Source organism: Tinamus guttatus, unplaced genomic scaffold, assembly GCF_059628265.1.
Source record: "Tinamus guttatus ecotype Peru unplaced genomic scaffold, ASM5962826v1 Tinamus_guttatus_pri_ptg000527l, whole genome shotgun sequence".
NCBI lineage: Eukaryota > Metazoa > Chordata > Aves > Tinamiformes > Tinamidae > Tinamus > Tinamus guttatus.
Genome location: NW_028289061.1, coordinates 887,747 through 905,571, shown reverse-complemented (window position 1 = coordinate 905,571; position 17,825 = coordinate 887,747). Strand labels below are relative to the sequence as shown.

Below are 17,825 nucleotides of genomic sequence, written 5' to 3'. Positions count from 1 at the left end.
CTTTGGCATGCCCTTTGCAGCCTCACTCCAAACGGGGCTCTCCGCTTCATCCATCCCCTGACTCCATACTAGCACCAACGGGCTGCTAAAGCGTTTCGCAGAAAACACCAAGGAACCTGTTTCTCACTCCAAGCACAAAGCGTGCGCAGCACGAGTCTTGGCACAGCAAAACACTTCCTTTGGCATGCCCTTTGCAGCCTCACTCCAAACGGGGCTCTCCGCTTCATCCATCCCCTGACTCCATACTAGCACCAACGGGCTGCTAAAGCGTTTCGCAGAAAACACCAAGGAACCTGTTTCTCACTCCAAGCACAAAGCGTGCGCAGCACGAGTCTTGGCACAGCAAAACACTTCCTTTGGCATGCCCTTTGCAGCCTCACTCCAAACGGGGCTCTCCGCTTCATCCATCCCCTGACTCCGTACTAGCACCAACGGGCTGCTAAAGCGTTTCGCAGAAAACACCAAGGAACCTGTTTCTCACTCCAAGCACAAAGCGTGCGCAGCACGAATCTTGGCACAGCAAAACACTTCCTTTGGCATGCCCTTTGCAGCCTCACTCCAAACGGGGCTCTCCGCTTCATCCATCCCCTGACTCCATACTAGCACCAACGGGCTGCTAAAGCGTTTCGCAGAAAACACCAAGGAACCTGTTTCTCACTCCAACCACAAAGCGTGCGCAGCACGAGTCTTGGCACAGCAAAACACTTCCTTTGGCATGCCCTTTGCAGCCTCACTCCAAACGGGGCTCTCCGCTTCATCCATCCCCTGACTCCATACTAGCACCAACGGGCTGCTAAAGCGTTTCGCAGAAAACACCAAGGAACCTGTTTCTCACTCCAACCACAAAGCGTGCGCAGCACGAGTCTTGGCACAGCAAAACACTTCCTTTGGCATGCCCTTTGCAGCCATGCCTTTTGCACATTGAAGGGTGCCTGCAGAGTCATTCCTATCACCTTCAGTGTCATGGGCTGGGTCTTGGGACAAGTTGAAACACATCCTGAGCCATTTGAAAAGCCCAGTGATTGCTCAGCTCTTCGTCCAAGGACACAGACCATCTTGGAAGGGTTATCAGGTGCAGTGGTGCCTGTCCAGCTGGGTCTGCTACCCACTGCAAGCACCATGGGAAGTGTGGGGTCACTTTTGGACCCTGTAGGGCAACAGTCAAGTGCTCTGCAGAGCAGCAGCAGCCACCTGGGGCCCTGCTGCTGGGCGGACCAGCACCAATGTCCCCACCTGCAGAAAGACTTTTGGCAGAGCAAGGATATACCTGGAGAAGAGGAAAGCAGCAGTTGTGCTGTCAAGGATGAATAAACAAGAATGAAAAATCTGCTTCTAGGTAGATCGCCTAAGGGCAGGCTGCTGTGTCCCTGCCAGAGGAGCCCCACAGCAGGGACTCTTGTGCTGTGCTGGAGACACTGGGGGCTGGCATGGGGGGCTGCGGGCAGTTGGACACTCCAGTCCCTTAATCATCTTCAGCGCTCTACGCTGGACCCTCTCTAGGATTTCCACATCCCTCTTGTACTGGGGATCCCAGAACTGCACCCAGTACTCCAGGTCCAGCCTCACCAGAGCTGAGGAGAGCGGCAGGATCACCTCCCTCATCCTGCTGGCAACACTCCTCCTGATGCAGCCAGGAGCCCATTGGCCTTCTTGGCCACGAGGCCACGTTGCTGCCTCATGGTTAATCTATTGTCAACCAGGACTCCCAAATCCCTCTCCACGGAGCCGCTTTCCAGCAGGTCAGCTCCTAATCTGTCCTGGTGCCTGAGATTATTCCTCCTCAGGTGCAGGACCTGGCACTTGTCCTTGTTGAATTTCATGAGGTTCTTCTCTGCCCAATACGCCAACCTCTCCAGGTCCCTCTGAATGGCAGCACAGCCCTCTGGAGTGTTGGCCACTCCTCCCAGTTTGGTATCATCTGCAAACTTGCTGAGGGTGCCCTCTGTCCCCTCGTCCAAGTCATTGATGAACAAGTTGAACAGCACTCGGCACAGTACAGACCCCTGGGGGACACCACTGGCCTCAGGCCTCCAACTAGACTTGGCCCTCTGAGCTCTGCCATTCAGCCAGCCCTCAATTCACCCCATTGTCCACTCATCCAGCCTGCACTTCCTGAGCTGCCCTATGAAGATGTAACAGGAGATGGCGTCAATGTATGTGAGGAAAGGAGCTTCCTTCATGAAAGGAAGAGGTGAAGTGGGTGAGGAAGAAGCACAGAGGAGAGAAAGGGGAAGAGCTAAAGGAAGAGGTGGATGGGGAGAGGAAGAAGCACAGAAGGGAGAAAGGGGTCAAGGCAAAAGGAGATGGGAGGTGGGTAAGGTATATGCACAGAGGTGGGAAAGGCAGAGAGGAAAGGGGAGAGGTGGCGGAGGTGAGGAAGAAGCACAGAAAGGGGCTAGGGTGAGAGTTAAAGGAAGAGGTGGAGTGGGAGAGGAAGAAGCAAGGAGGAGGCAATGGGGGACAGCTAAAGGAAGAGGTGGAGCAGGCAAGGAAAAAGCACAGAGAAGGATAAAAGGGAGAGGAATAGGGAGAGGTGGAGCAGGCAAGGAAGAAGCCAGCAAGAGGGTTAATAAAATAAAACTAAACTAAAACTATCTCCAGCCCAACCTTGATCCTTCTGCTGGAGCTGCTCTGCTCAGAGTGCGACCCTGAATGTGGTGTTCTGGCCCAACACAGCCTTGGTTGCCATGGGCACTGCCCCATCACAATGGCCTTGGGGACATGATGCCACCCCCATCACAAAGCCCTGGTCGTTGCCATAGAGACTCCCAGGGGTATGTCCTGGTGGTGGCCAAGGGCACCCACATCTCATCTCAGTGCCTTAGTGGTCAGCAAGGGAGGCCTTTTGGGTCCCTGTGCCATAGTTTGGCCACCCTCACCGATTTTTATTTGGGAGAGCACAGCCAGTGGGGCCACATGCATGTTCTAGTGCTCTTTTTGTCACAGTGGACACCATGCCTCTATACCAGATCCCACTTAGGCTCTCCAGTTCTGCCAGGAAACAAACAAACGGGAGGGAGTTCAGCACAAGGACAACAACTTGGTCAGAGGCTGGAGCATGGGGCAGGTAAGGAGACCTGGAAGAGGGTGTTTTGTTCAGCCTAGACCAGAGAAGGCCAGGAGGGATCTTCATGCTGTGCACAAATACCTTGTGGAGGGCACAGAGCAGCAGGATTTTCTTGGAAGACCACAGCAATTGCATGGGAGGCAGCAGCGAGAAGATAGACAATGGGAAATTTGCAGTGTATGAAGGATTCACAGACTTTGGTGCTGTGAAACCGAAAATCTTCATACACAACTTATAGAGCTCCTGACCCCAGAGATAGCCGCCGCTCTGCCCAGCAGGACACGAAGCTCCCCACAGGAGCAAGGGGGGAAGTTCTGTGTGGGAAGATCATCCTCTACCAGGACAGGCTCCTTCTCCTGCTGGGAGGGTGCTACAAGGCTCAGGTCTGCTCATGGGTCTAACTGTGAGCGCATTTCAGAGGGCACTTTTCAAAAGGAAAGGCAGGGCAGGCATTTCCTGAAAGAGTAGTTTGACACATTCATTTACACCTGCAGCACAGCAGAAAAAAACTGCTTTGGAGCCATGGGCAGGGGTCCCTGCTGCACGTGACACATTCAACCAGGGCAGAGCAGAGTTGCAGAAAAGGGAGGTGAAATAAGGGAGAGAGAGGAAATATGGGTGTTTCCTTGAGAAACGGAAAGGATTTCTCTCCCCAAATCCATGGCCAATTGTGTGTGGAACAGCAGAGCTATTTCCTACTCAGGATGTGCCGCCCAGGTTTTCCTGGTAGCATTTTTGTTTTCAGCAGAGTTTTCTCTCCTCACAGTTGTGGCCTATGACCACTACAATGCCATCTGCAGATCCCTGCACTACAGGACCCTCATGGGCAGCAGAGCTTGTGTCAAAATGGCAGCAGCTGCCTGGGGCAGTGGCTTTCTCAATTCCCTCCTGCACACTGGGAACACATTTTCCCTACCCCTCTGCCAAGGCAATGTGGTGGAGCACTTCTTCTGTGAGATCCCTCAGATGTTCAAACCCTGCTGCTCACACTCCTACCTCAGGGAAATTGGGCTCATTGGTGTTACTGTCTCTTTGGGCTTTGGGTGTTTCATTTTCATTGTTGTGCCCTACGTGCAGATCTTCACTGCTGTGCTGAGGATCCCCTCTGAGCAGGGCTGGCAGAAAACCTTTTCCATGTGTCTCCCGCACCTGGTTTCTCTCTTGACCAGCACCACAGCTTTTGCCTACCTGAAGCCCCCCTCCATCTCCTCCCCAGCTCTGGATCTGGTGCTCTCTGTTCTGTACTCAGTGGTGCCTCCAATGATCAACCCCCTCATCTATAGCATGAGGTACAAGAGTCTCAAGAATGCATTGAAGGAATTAGTACAGTCGGTGCTAGAAATAAGCTCCCCATCCTTCCTAACAAGGGGTTTCTCATGCATTTCAGAGAGTTCTGCGCTTTGGGAATTCTCTCTGTGTTTATATATATATTTTTGTTTTAACATATGGTTTTTAATTCCTGCTACTTTGCCAGAGGGTTGAACCCACTCAGTCTAATTGCCATATCTGCTGTAAATATGTCTGTCCTTGTGTCTCTGTGTCAGTCATGGCTTCACTCAAATAAAAATGGATTTCCTCAGGATGATGATAAAGGTCGGCCTCTCCTTCCAAAGCTGGAGTCCATAATGTGCTCAAGGACTTTAACCTTCACAGAGTCTGTTGCTCTTCTGGGACTCTCCAGGGCCCCCTGGCAATGGTGTGTTAGGTAATGTGGGTTGGATTCAGTTTCCAGCTGTGGGTGCTCAGAGCTCCTGCAGGTGGTGAATGGTCAAGCCGTATCTGTCATATGACAGGGCTGGAGATGGATATGGTGCTTCCAGGAGAGCACAGGGCATCTTCAAGCGCACTGTGTTCCTGGGAGCGAATGGAGCTTCAGGAACTCAAGGAGAGCCACCCAAATGGAAGGGGCTAAAGCAATGAATGTGCAGGCTAGGGAGAGCTCTGCAGTGCTACAAGAGGCAGTGGGGACCCAGGAGGCCCAGGGAAGGGAGCCTGGAGAGTCACTGAGGTCACGTTCAGTGTCAGTGTTTGGCTGCCTGGGCAGCTCCTTCCTCCCGGCCTCGGTGCCTGTAGCCAGAGGTCCAGCCGGCCCTGCCCAGCCTCCCTCCCAGCTCAGAGGCCAAGGACGGCTCTGCACCAACCCCAACGTGGTACAAGGCTGGGGCCAGCAGTGTTTGTGGGGGGACAGGGCAGTGCGGACTGTCCTGGGGACCATGTCAGAGGGACATTTCCCCAGGGCTGAGCACCCTGCCCTGGGTGCTGTCTGCGCAGTGGAGCCAGGGAGCCGTGTGTGGGTGCGGGGATGGGCACACATGGAAGCCCCCGTGTTCCCCCTGGGAGAAGGGAACCTGCCAGGAGCTCTCCCACCTCTGCCCCACAAGCACCAGTGATGACCAGCCCTGCTGCTGCACCCACACTTTCTTGGTGCTGAACTCAACCACGTCCCCAGGCTGCTCCCTACAGCTGGCTGCAGGGACACCCATGGGCCTGGCCATTCCTGCTCCTCACAAGATGCTTGTCCAAGGGAATGCTGGAAGAACAGGCTGGCACCATCCTCTTGGCCCTGCACTGCCTGTGACTGTCACATGTGAACAGTCTCATCCAGAGAATGACTCCTGTGACAGGCACTTGGGAACAAGCAGCTGGCAGTGTTGATGGGAGTCCATCCAGGACGTGTCCTCTGGGAGGACAAGGAGGCCTCAGGCTGCCCTCAGCCTTTTGGGGAGGAATTGGTCACTGGGAGGAGTGCGGGGAGGAAGGACATGAGTCCTCCTGTGGTTTGCGAGGTGAAGGCGCTGACATGTGGCGGAGACCAGGGCACTGCTGCCTCCTTGGCCCTCTCCCAGCTGCTGGGAGGTCATTGCAGGAGCCAGCCAGTCCCCAAGAACAACTATTCCCACAACTTTGCAACCAGTGCTGGCAGACTGTGTGCACGTGGGGTGCCCTTTCAGCCACACACTTGCTCACATTGCTTAAAGGAGACTGTACCCACCTCCTCACCCTGCCTGGGTTCTTGGTCACTCCCATTGTGGTCTCACCCTTGTCACCTACAAGCTTGAATTCAGGCCCTAGCCCTCATGTTCAAAGAGCTCCACACAGCTGAGCTGCCCCTTCACACTTTGTGTTTCAAAGAACAGTCACTAAGGACAGAGAGATATGGGAAAAGATGGAGAGATGCTGGGGTGAGAACAAGGTGAGCAAGCAGCTTGATTGTCTACAGGCTGCTGGGAAACAGGCACAGGCATGGGAAAGTGTAGGAGAGCCCAAGGGAGAGACAACTGGGGGCAGTGCCAAAAACCTCCTCAAGAACTAGGACTATGTCCTCTTGGCCATGGCTGGTGTGTCTGCCATTGAGGCCTAGAAGAAGAAACTTCTTCCTTTTGGCAACAGGGCCTCCTTGCCTCCTTTCCCCCAGGGACACAAGAGGTCCTGGATCAGTGTCCTGCCCTAGGCCTTGAACACCCCCACCTACACACTGGTCCAACCAAAAGCCTTGAGCAAAGCCTGATGGAAAGGATCCCCCTACTTAGGGCCTGGGCCTCTGTTTGGTCAATCTGCTTGAAAACACACATGTAGGGTTGACTTGGCATCAGAGGCAGCTGCACTTTGCATTTTCCTATGTTTAATCATGGCTTGCAACTCTCTGCTCTAATCAGCCCCTGGAGAGGCTTTGCTTGGTAATGAACCACAGAGGGACCCATTAACCCTCCAAGAAACTTGGGCATGTGCCTCTGACTTGAACTTCTTGAGAAGTTTCTTCAGTCTCCTCTCAGCATCAGAGGTTCATGAGCTCAGCACCAACTGCTCCCAAGAGGTCAGTGAAATGCAAAACCCCTGAGGAGCCATGATTCTTGCCATAATTTTCTTCAATTTTCAAATCTTCTCTAGCTAATTGGAAAGGAGTGTATTAACATTAGACTGATTACAATGAGCACCTGGAAAAGAAAGATAAATATATTTTTTTGAGCTTTCTTTATTGTTCCATGTTCTGAATCAGCCATATGCACTTTCTCCACTTCCTAGAGTGTCTCCCACTGAAGTCTGGACATGTGTGAAAAGTAATGTTTTTGAGGGGAGACCTGTATGAAGAACCTTCTTGCTCAGCTCCCCAGCCCTGCCACTTCTCTCATCAGCCACTGGGACCTTGGATCACTCTGGCTAAAATCAAACTGTTTTTCTCACTCCAGTAGCTGAATGTTACAGCTCATGTGCACCAATTCCCACCTGAACTAGCTGCAAACATGTAAAAGTATTACGTATGATAAAACAAAATAACCTGGATCCTATGTCAATAGGAAACAAAATCCAATCCTCAACAGTAGGTTGAATCCCGAGTTGCCTCCAAGGAGCTCCACAGCCTACAAGGAATAACCTTCCTTGAACCTCTTTTCACAAACAGTTAGTAAAGGCTGGATAGACACACGGTGAAGGAGCTGGTTAAGAGACAACAAGAGTCTCCTGAAAGACTCCCTGAACCTCAAAGTAGCAAGGGAAGAGTTGAGAGGCGTCTGAACGATAAAGAGCAAGGGGAGAAGGAATACTCAAACCATGAAAAGTGCAGATGTGCACTTTCAAAGTGATAAGTGTCAGACCCCATCCATGTAGTTGCCTCTGTCAAATGCGGTTGTCTGGAATTCCCTTTCTAGTCAATGGAGGGGAATAAGTGGTCTTAACAGACACTTGACTTCGGCACCACAGGGGAACACAACCCCGCCAGGGAATCTCCAACAGCAGCAGCCTCTCTATGTGGTCAAATTGAATCCAACCCCTAAAGCAGATTTTAGTCATAAGTCAGAACATTCTCATAGAATAACAAAAATTATCCCTTCCAAAACTTTGCGCCATTTTTAACATTATGAAATACATTTTCATTCTTCTTTTTTGGCAGCACCATGTTGGTGCACAATACTGCCCATGGCCATGAAGTAAGGCAGGAAGCAGATTCCTAGATAAAGTTCTCAGGAGGATCTGTGCTAAGGGCACCTCTGCTCTTTTCTGGAATATCATCTCTCTCTTAAGCAGCACAGTGCACGAAACCCTGCTGAGGAAGTGAAGAACAGCGAGCCTGCTTTGGTGCCTGCAAGAGGAGGACTGTCTTCTGCCACAGACTGTCCTCCATCCCACTTCTACCCAAAGAGCAGCCCACAGAGGGCCTCACCCTCATCTCAGCCTGTGCTCAGACTTTGTGCTTTTCATCCCACAGGACTTTGATCCTGTGTTACCAAATGCCAAACCCCCAAACCAAGCCCCAACCCCAGGCAATCCCACAGGTCTGCCCAGAGCACACACTTGCTAGGGCAGGGACAGAGAAGTGACCTCTCCAGTTGCCCCTTTCAGACATTTCTCAGGCTTCATCTTGTTGGTGAAGGTTGACTGAAGCGAAGCAGGGCTGCACTTGCTAGAATCCCAGTCCCATTAGCCATGAGTCCACATTTTCCTGCTTTATTCTTTTCCTGTCACTGGAGCAGGAGCAGGGAGATTTGGCTTTCCCCAAACCATCCTTACTTTACCGGACAATATTTCTGGCTTCCTCCTTTGCAGCCTCTCTCTTCTTCCTCTTTCCACATGCTGCCTTATTGACTTGAAGGCCACATGCCAGTTCACTGTTTAGTCAAGCTGGGCTCCAGAGATGTTTCCTAATTTTAACAACTGTTTGTATGGAGCATTCTTCTTCTTAACAGATGCTTACTTAATGGCTGCCTTTCCTGAGGTCCTCCACCCTTCAGAGCTGCTTGGAGCTGCTCTCCTCAGAGTGGGGAGCCTGGGGCCTTGGCCCCCAACAAGGACATGGTCACCATGGGGACCACCCGCTCACAATGGCCTTATGGGCAGGCTACCACTGCCATCACAAAGCCCTGGTGGTTTCCATGGGGACCCTATCATCATGCCCTGCTGCACACCATGGCAGACCCCATCATGATGCCTTTGTGGGGACTATGGAGGTCCCATCATGATTCCTTGGTGGAGACCATGGAGAAAGACGCCATCACAATGTCTTGGTGAAAACCATGGGGATCCCATCATGATGTCTTTCTAGAGATCCATAGTAGAGGTCTACACAAGGCCAGCTCTGTTGCTCTGCCCACTAATCCTCATCCCTACAATCCTGACAGGCTATCTGTCCGTTCCTATGCAGAGCTCCCTGCATCCCACTGCTCTCTCCAGGGTTTCCTTTGTCCACATCACTTGCACCTTTCCCTGCCATCCCAGACCATCACTTCCTCACTCTTGCTGGAGTCTTCTCCTCTGAGTCACTCCCAGTTTAAGGCTCCCATCACCGTCTTGGCCACCTGGTTGATGACCATCAGGCCAGCAGATGGAAAGAGCCTCCATCCAAAGGATATGTGACAACCTGCAGTCCTGGTGCCCTGCTGTGGGCTCAGCTCCAGGTCCTCCTCCAAATCCTACTGAAAAATTAAAATGAAAAAGAAGAGAAAAAAAGCGAGGGAGAGCAGGAAAGACCCTTGCTGTTTGTCCTCTCCAATTTCATCTTGTAATAAGCTGGTATGAGGGTACCTGAAAGCAATATGAATTATAGTATATGAAATGCAGAATTAAATCATGAATATTTAGGACATGTTTCTCCTTCTTGCATCAGTGCATGCCCAGATGTGCAGGGATGCTGCTGTTGGAGGCATAATCTGTGCATCACTGCTCTGTTCCAGAGCAAAGGCCACCACAATGGCACTGGCTGAAGACTCCAAAGCCCATGGACAGACCAGCAAGTTACGAGGAAGCTCCAAAAGTGCCTTTGCCCACTCTGCCTGTTGACGGCACCAGTAGCACCTTTGCTGGCTCCATCAAGCCAATAAGCACAGGAAAGGGGATGCCCAGGGAGTGCCAGGCACCCAAAGGCCGTGCCAGGGCCATAGGGACCATGGGTTTGTGTGTGCAGGGATTGTAGGTGGGCACATGGACTATCTGTGACTGTCACACCTGCCTAGCCTGAGGGATGGAGCGGGATGGCAGATTTCTTGAAGCAATCTCTAGGAAAGCGAAGGTGCTGCTGAAGAAGTCCCTAGGCCTTGGTAGCCAGTGCTCCATCCACTCTGAGGCCTTCATTAGCCCAAGCCTTGTTCATATCATCTGGAAGAGAGAGCAGAAATTCAGGAGAGGAGAGCTAGAAGGGTTTGAGAGGGCAGAGACTGGAGCAGAGACATAGTGGGGTGAGGATGTCTCCCATTTATGCAGCACCCTGGATGTAGACAGGATGGGCTTTCCCTACAGTTTGGAATAGGGGCTTCCTGAGTGGGATATTTTCAGCTCTTCCAAGTAACCATGCTCTGATGAAACAAACTGCAATGCTGACACCAGTCTTTACTGGTCTTTAGACAGGGATAATCAGGGATTATTTTAGTTGACTACAGTGCATATTTCCCAGGAGGAGGGAGCACGAGGGACAGAGAAATTGGTGAGTTCAGCTGTTCCTCTGCTCCTGAGCGGGGCCAGGCTCCTGGGACGGAGGCAGCTCGTGGCAGCCTGGCAGCACTGCCCAGAGACAGCCGAGTGCAGGAGCAGCTCCTGTGCCAAGAGCAGCAGGGCTGCGGGCACTGCCTGCTGCTGCGGACAGCAGAGGAGAGAAGGCAGCGAGAGGGGAACGGCAGTGTGGAACGGGAGGACAAAGGAAACCTTCACAGCTCTTGACATGGTGAGTTTTTGCTTACAGGACAATGCTACGGAGCTTCTTGAAGGGGACATAAGAACCCATCACACCCCATGGCAGGCAGCATTTTTCTCTTCTTTCTTCTGGCTTTTGCAGTGTGGAGGAAGAGGAGCTGCTTCAGAGCAGGGATTCTCTAACACACCACCTAAGGGCAGGGCATCCTGCTGCCTTCCCCAACAGAAAGAGCAGTGATGTGAAGCCGGGTTGTGCAGACAAGGTGAGAGGTCTGCACTTCAGAGCAGGGTCCCTGCACCCAAAGGTGCTGTGTGCCCGCAGCAGTGACTGTGTCGCCTGTGAAGGTCAGCACTCAGCCTGCCCAGGGAGCTCCCCACAGCACTGAGGGGAGAAGTTCTGGGTGGGAGGATTATCCTCTACCAGGACAGGCTCCTTCTCCTGCTGGGAGGGTGCTGCGGGGGTCAGGTCTGCTCACAGGTCTAGCTGTGAGCACATTTCAGGGAACATTTTTCAAAAGGAAAGGCAAGGCAGGCATTTCCTGGAAGGGAAGCCAATGAGATGGTGCTTAGAATTTCCTTCCACTTGCTAAGAGGAAAATGGAAACAAAATTGTCAAATTTGGACAAGAGACTGAGACTCATTAAGAGATTCAAGGAGCAGCCAAAGAGTCTGCCAGGGACATCTGAATGTCCCCTCAGCCATCCCTTAGTTCATAGACAGCACCAGCTTCTCCTGGGCTGCTGCATCAGGGTCTATCTAAGCTGCTCCTTAGCACCTGCAGACATGGGGGTGCCCCTGGACAGTGTCCTGCTCCTGGGAGGTTTCTGCAGGGAGAACTGGGCTCACTTGTGAGTGTCGTTGTCCTTCATCTGAGTGAGGTGCGAGTACATGACAGTGAGGGGCAAGGCTCAGTGATGAAGCAGGTCCCATGACAAAGTCCTAACAAGTTTTTTTTTTTTCTTTCCTTTTGGAATGCACAAGGGTTTATGCTGAGAACGATTGAAGCACCAAAGATTTCTGCTCTATCAAAGAATGTTCCGACAGTGAGTAGGCACCTTATCAACAGACTCCTCCACTTATCCTTTTGCAGAGAAGACTTGATTTCCAAATGTTGAAGAGCCCTGCCATAGAAGGGGTGGACATCGTCTCCTGCAGCTTGTGTGCATCAAAGCTACTCCTTTTCTTTGCAGTGCCTGGAATAAGGGTGCAGGGTTAAAACAGGCATGAGGACAAGGTCTATCTCTAGACATCTTGACATGTAGAAAGGGTAAGGTCTATCCTTGTTTCCTTTTGACTGTTGTTCCCCATTGCTGGAGTGAGATCTGGTGTGGCAGACTCAGATACAAATATCTCTGTTGAGGAGGGCAAGAGTGATGGGGGTGAATCCCTCACAGAGCTCTTCTCCTTCAGATACAACTGGTGTGAGGGCTGTATTCAGCTCTCATGGTGGTGAATGGAGAATATTCCCACTTGGTATCTGGACTAAGTCCATTGCAAGCAATGCAATATGCCATTCCAAGGCATCTCCACAAATACCACTCAAAGACTAGTGCATCTATTTCCACCTGCAGCAAAGCAAAAACAACTCCTCCGGAGCTATGGAGAGGAGTCCCTGCTGAACTTGGCACACTCAGCCAGTTCAAAGTGGAGCACCAGAAAGGGAGACGAAATAAGGGAGAGAGGAAATGTGGGGAGTTCCTTGAGAAAGTGAAATGGTTTGGCTCAGAAAAGCCTTCCTTAACTTTTGGCTTTCTTTCCTTCCTTGGACAGGACTCCTGGGCCCCGAAGGAACTAATGTCCAACAGCAGCTCCTTCAGCGAGTTCCTGCTCATGCTGTTCTCAGACAGGCGGGAGCTACAGCTCTTGCACTTCTCGCTCTTCCTGGCCATCTACCTGGCTGCCCTCCTGGCCAACGGCCTCATCATCACAGCCGTAGCCTGCGACCACCGCCTCCACACCCCCACGTACTTCTTCCTCCTCAACCTCTCCCTCCTCGACCTGGGCTCTATCTCCACAACTATTCCCAAAATCATGGCCAATTCCCTGTGGAACACCAGGGCCATTTCCTATTCAGAATGTGCTGCCCAGATATTTTTCATGGTCTTCTTGTTTGGAGGAGAGTTTTTTCTCCTCACAGTTATGGGCTATGACCGCTACGTGGCCATCTGCAGACCCCTGCACTATGGGACCCTGCTGGGCAGCAGAGCTTCTGTTAAAATGGCAGTGGCTGCCTGGGCCAGTGGTTTCCTCAATGCTCTCCTGCACACTGGGAACACATTTTCCCTACCCCTCTGCCAAGGCAATGTGGTGGAGCAGTTCTTCTGTGAGATCCCTCAGATGTTCAAGCTCTCCTGCTCAGATTACTACCTCAGGGAAGTTGGGATTATTGTGGTTAGCGTCTGTTTAGGCTTTGGGTGTTTTGTTTTCATTGTGGTGTCCTATGTGCAGATCTTCAGAGCTGTGCTGAGGATCCCCTCCGAGCAGGGCCGGCACAAAGCCTTTTCCATGTGCCTCCCGCACCTGGCCGTGGTCTCCCTGTTTGTCAGCACTGCTCTGTTTGCCTACCTGAAGCCCCCCTCCATCTCCTCGCCATCTTTGGATCTGGTGCTGGCTGTTCTATACTCGCTTGTGCCTCCAATTCTGAACCCCCTCATCTACAGCCTAAGGAACGAGGAGCTCAAGAATTCCCTAAGGAAACTCATCCAGCGGGTCTAGTGCCAGCAACAAGATCTGTCCTAGGGGCTTTGGCATTAAGGATAAGTGTTGTTCATTTTTTTCTTGCTTGCTTTTTTTTCTCTTATATTCCAATAAAGGAAAAATATATAGTCTGGTTCATGCCATTTCTCCACAGGAATGTCTCATTGGAATCTGCCACAGGGACCATGTTGGAGCAGGACGCCAGGCTTCCCCCTTCACCAGCAAAGAGGGGATAAACTCTGAGCCCCACTAAGCAACCTCCGATGTCTCCCATGCAATGAGGAGAGTTTCCCTTTGCAGTGTCTCTTCCAGCACTGGAGCTCAGGGCCACAGAGTCAGGCTCACACGAGCACAGACAGGGTGAGACCATGGCTCCTGTGTCCATCAGGAGAACTCGGCTCCCCTAGCCACAACCAGGGGGTAATTTTACCTGCTCTCCCTATGGAGGTCATAGTCATGTGTCGCCCTACATTGGTCCCTTCCCTCTACACTGCTCCAAAAGTCCAAGTGGGGCATGAGTGGAGGGGAGGAGAGGCTGGATGCAGCATGTGGGGACAGAGCTCTGCTGCTCAGGGCCATCCTCACACTGCAAGGCATTTCCTTGTTGCACCCTTCAAAGGGCCCGCAGTTTTTCTGGCTACATGTCCACCAACAGCAGCAGGACTTTTTTTTTTCCTCTTTTCAAGGCTCTTCTCCTCATTTTCACACTGCCCTGCTGTGCTCTCATGTGCCTACTTGCCCTAAGTGCTCTTGTAACATGGTGTTTCCTGGTACATTTCTGTGATGTCAGGCAGGACTAGGGCCTGGGCACCCATATGCCAAACCTGGCCTACACAAGAACATTTACTATAATAAAAGAGCATCTTCCCTGTGATTTGCCTCAAGTGTGGCCTTTCTTCACAGATGGATCTCAAAGGGGTCTCGTGTTCTGCTTGTGAACTCCATAGGCTCTAGGGGACGAGCTCCAAGGATGTTTGATCTGTGTGATCTCCTAGGGACCGAGGGCAGCACTCAGAGTTCATCTCTCAGTGGCAAGTGCCAATGGAGATGGGAAATTGTTTCTGAATCACCTGCAGCAGGTGGTCTTACAGGTGACAGTGCTGATGTGATTTGTCCTCTATCCTTCTGGAGGAGAATCTCCAGGAGATCCCCAGGAGAGCTTAGGGGATCTCCACAGCCCAGGTGAGGGCTGTGAGTAGAGCCTCACAAAATGAGGGATGGTCCACCATGGAGTAACCAGAAGGCAGATCTTTAAATCCAGGTGCACATAAGGAAAGGAGAGGCAGTGGGGACCCAAGAGGGCAAGGGAAGCAGCACCGGAGGGTGAATCCTGCTGTGAAACACCAGAGACAGGAGCTAGTGCCCACCCAAACACATCTCCTCCCACTGCAAACTCTCTGGGGTCGTGTGTCACCAGTATCGGTGGTGGCAGTCCCAGCCCAACTGGGTCTGCTTCTCTCTCTGACCACCATGGACCATAGTCCCACAGCTGCTCACTCTGCAAAGCAGCACCACCAGAACAGGGCTGGTGCAGGAACAGCCCAGCCAGCACTGAGGACACTGATCTGGGAAAAGGCTCCGTGGGGAGCAGAGATGTCCCAGGAAAGAGGCAGGGTAACATCCTGAGATAGAAAACGCAAAGGAGAGCCAGGTTTCTGTGTACCTTCGAGGAAATTCTCTGTTTTGGTGTGGCCAACTTTGAATAAATTGACTACACTCCTGTTAAAACAATGTTTTAAGGAAGTCTCTAGAGTATCTTCAATGCAATCATTGAAAAAAAGAAAGTCCTACTTTCCAAAATTTCTCACAGCTTTTGCCATTGCCATTTACTCTTTTCTGCTGTCTCATGTCTATCTTAAGCATCACAGTGTAAGAAACCCTGCTGGGGAGTTTTAAAAATAGAGATCCTCCCTTGGTACCTCTGGGAGGAAGGCTGTCCTGTCACCACAGAAATAAGATTTGAGGCTCCCCAAAAAATACCGACCTGTGGCCACACTTTGTGCTGTTTCATCCCCCATGAATTTGATCCTGTCTTGGACCACCCTGAAGCCCTAAATTCCCTCACTGGACTGCCTGGAGAAGAGACGTGACAGCGCAGGAGTGCAGAAGTGTCCTCTCCAGGGCTCTCTTTGCCTTTGGCATCATCTGGAGATATTCCTGAAGGGTTATCAGCAGGTTTTGGGAAATATCTGGGGGGAAATGAGGTGACTGCTTTCCAGGACATGAAGAGACATCTCTCTGCTCCTCCTGGCTCTGGGAAGTGACCTTGCTTGGGAAGCTGCAGCCCTGCTGGCTTGCTGCGCATGGCAAAGGGGCCAAAGGAGGCCCTTGCTCCTTGCAGCTGTGGAAGATCGGGATATGGATGGGTGCCTTTTCTTGTGTTTGGGGTGCCTGAAGAGAGGGCAGTTTGTACCAAAGCTGCTCTCCTCCTTTCCCCTGACTTTGATGGTGCTACAGGGCAGGTGCTGCTGGTGCTTTGCCTGCAAGGCCCAGTGTATCCATGTGTTCCAGGCTGCTGGAAGAAGTGGACATCATGCCCTGTTCAGGATCCTCATGGTTCCTTCAGGATCTGAGGATGCCCTCTTGGTCTGTCTCCAGAAGGAAGAGCCATGCAGAGATGCAGCAGAAGTAGGGCCTCTTCTTTGGGGGAAGCTGAAGAGAGGGCTAAAGCAGTGAAGCAGGACTGGGGCGAACGTGTGCGTGAGGCCTGGTCCCTGCAGGTGGTCATTGACCACAATGAGCCAGGCTATTGGGTGCACTCATCTGCTCCCCGTGTGCCGCGTGACTCCCGCTGGGCCTGGCAGAGCTGCCTTCCAGCTCATCTGCCAACAACCTTCTTGCCTTCTTCCTTGCTTGTCCTGCTTTGCCAGGCACCATACACTCATTCCCAACTCCGTAAGGGGGCAAGATATTCCACAGCCTGACATTGGAATGGATACACGTTACTGGATAAGAACCATTGTTCCTTTGCAGGCCTGGCCTTGGAGGCTCCCTTCCTTTCCAGAGAGCAATGCCTGCTCTCCTGAGGATGAGCTTGTCCTCTCCTGGCACTGCTGGAGTGCAGGCATTTAGAAGGGGAGCACCTGAGTGTGGAGCAGAGCTGCGCTCCCTGCTGCCTGTGAGGAATGCTCTTTGGTTCAGTTATGTCCTACACTCCTTTTCTCTGCCACAGTTTTCTCCCAGAGAACAACCCTTGGAGGAAATAAAAGAAGAAAAAGGGTAGGAAAACACAGAATGAAAACAAATAAAAAGATAAATAATTGGAATGAAAACAAAGTAAAAAATGATAAAAATAAAGAAGAGGAAAAGAAAAAAAAAGGAAAGGTAAAGAAGAAAAAAATGTAAAGAAAAGAAAAAAGAAGAAGAGTAGAAAAAGAGAAAAAGAAGAAGAAGTGAAAAAGAATGAAAAAAGAAAAAGGGTGGAAAATGGTCTGTGGCATCCCAAGGGCCACGTGTGAAGGGAAATCCTAGAGGGAAACTTTGCTGGACCCCACTTGCCCCTAAGGTCTGAAATCTTAGGGCAACACACACACATCTGCAATGGGGATGATTTCTGTGCCTGACATCACTTGGAAACACCACACAACACAAAAAAGAATGATACAGGAATATATATTTAAACAACAACAAAAATAACAATATTATAAACAATAGCAAGAAAAATAACAACAATATAATAAACAATAACAACAATAAAACTAACAACAATATTAACAACAATAAAAGCTAATATAAAAGTGTATACAGAAAAATCCACATAAGAAGTCATTGCTGGCGTCCGTGGCCTAGCACTTCCCAGCAGCAGCCAGGGTGAAGGGGAGCTTGGCCTGCAAGGGAAAAGGAGGCGTGAGCAGGGCCGAGGAGCGGCTCGGGGGCTCCCGTGGAGCAGAGGCTCTTTGGCGGCTGCGCGGGCTCTTTGGCAGCAGCGCTGCCGTCATTGGTGCCCTGGCAGAGGCTTGGCGTGGCCAGCGCAGCCCAGAGGCCGGCAGAGGGGCTGAGGCAGCAGGTGCCCAGGCCTTGGGCGCTCCTGCGCCCTGTGCAGCTCTGCCCCGGCGCCACGGCCCGCCAGAGCGCCCGCACACCTGGGCCAGGCTCCCGCGCGGCTGCTCCCCAAAGGCAGCGCGGAGCAGCGCCAAGGGGCCGGGCACAGCCCCAGCTCTGCCCGTGCAGCCGGCAGCAGGGGCCATACCTGGGGGCTGCAGCCGGAGCTCTCCCACTCCATGGGCTCCTCTTGGCTGCAGCCGACCAAGCTGCTGCTCCCCATGGTCTGGAAGAGAACAGGAGACCTTGGTGGGGATGGTGCGTGGGGAAGAGGAAGGATAAGGGCATCCAGGGGCTACAGGGTCTGTACCTGGCTGCTGCCATAGCTCAGCCATTCCATTGGCTCAGGTTCATTTCCTGCAGTCCGATCAGTGCACGGAATCTGCAAGATTGAAGTACGTGT

General features: G+C 51.9%; 1 protein-coding gene across 1 annotated transcript; it reads left to right on the top strand.

Annotated features, from left to right (window-relative positions):
• Nucleotides 1-12,478: 12,478 nt before the first annotated feature.
• LOC148592750 (olfactory receptor 14C36-like) lies at nt 12,479-13,399 on the top strand. The gene has a single exon (XM_088533918.1). It carries the CDS (start codon nt 12,479-12,481, stop codon nt 13,397-13,399), a length of 921 nt encoding a protein of 306 aa, XP_088390044.1.
• Nucleotides 13,400-17,825: the final 4,426 nt, after the last annotated feature.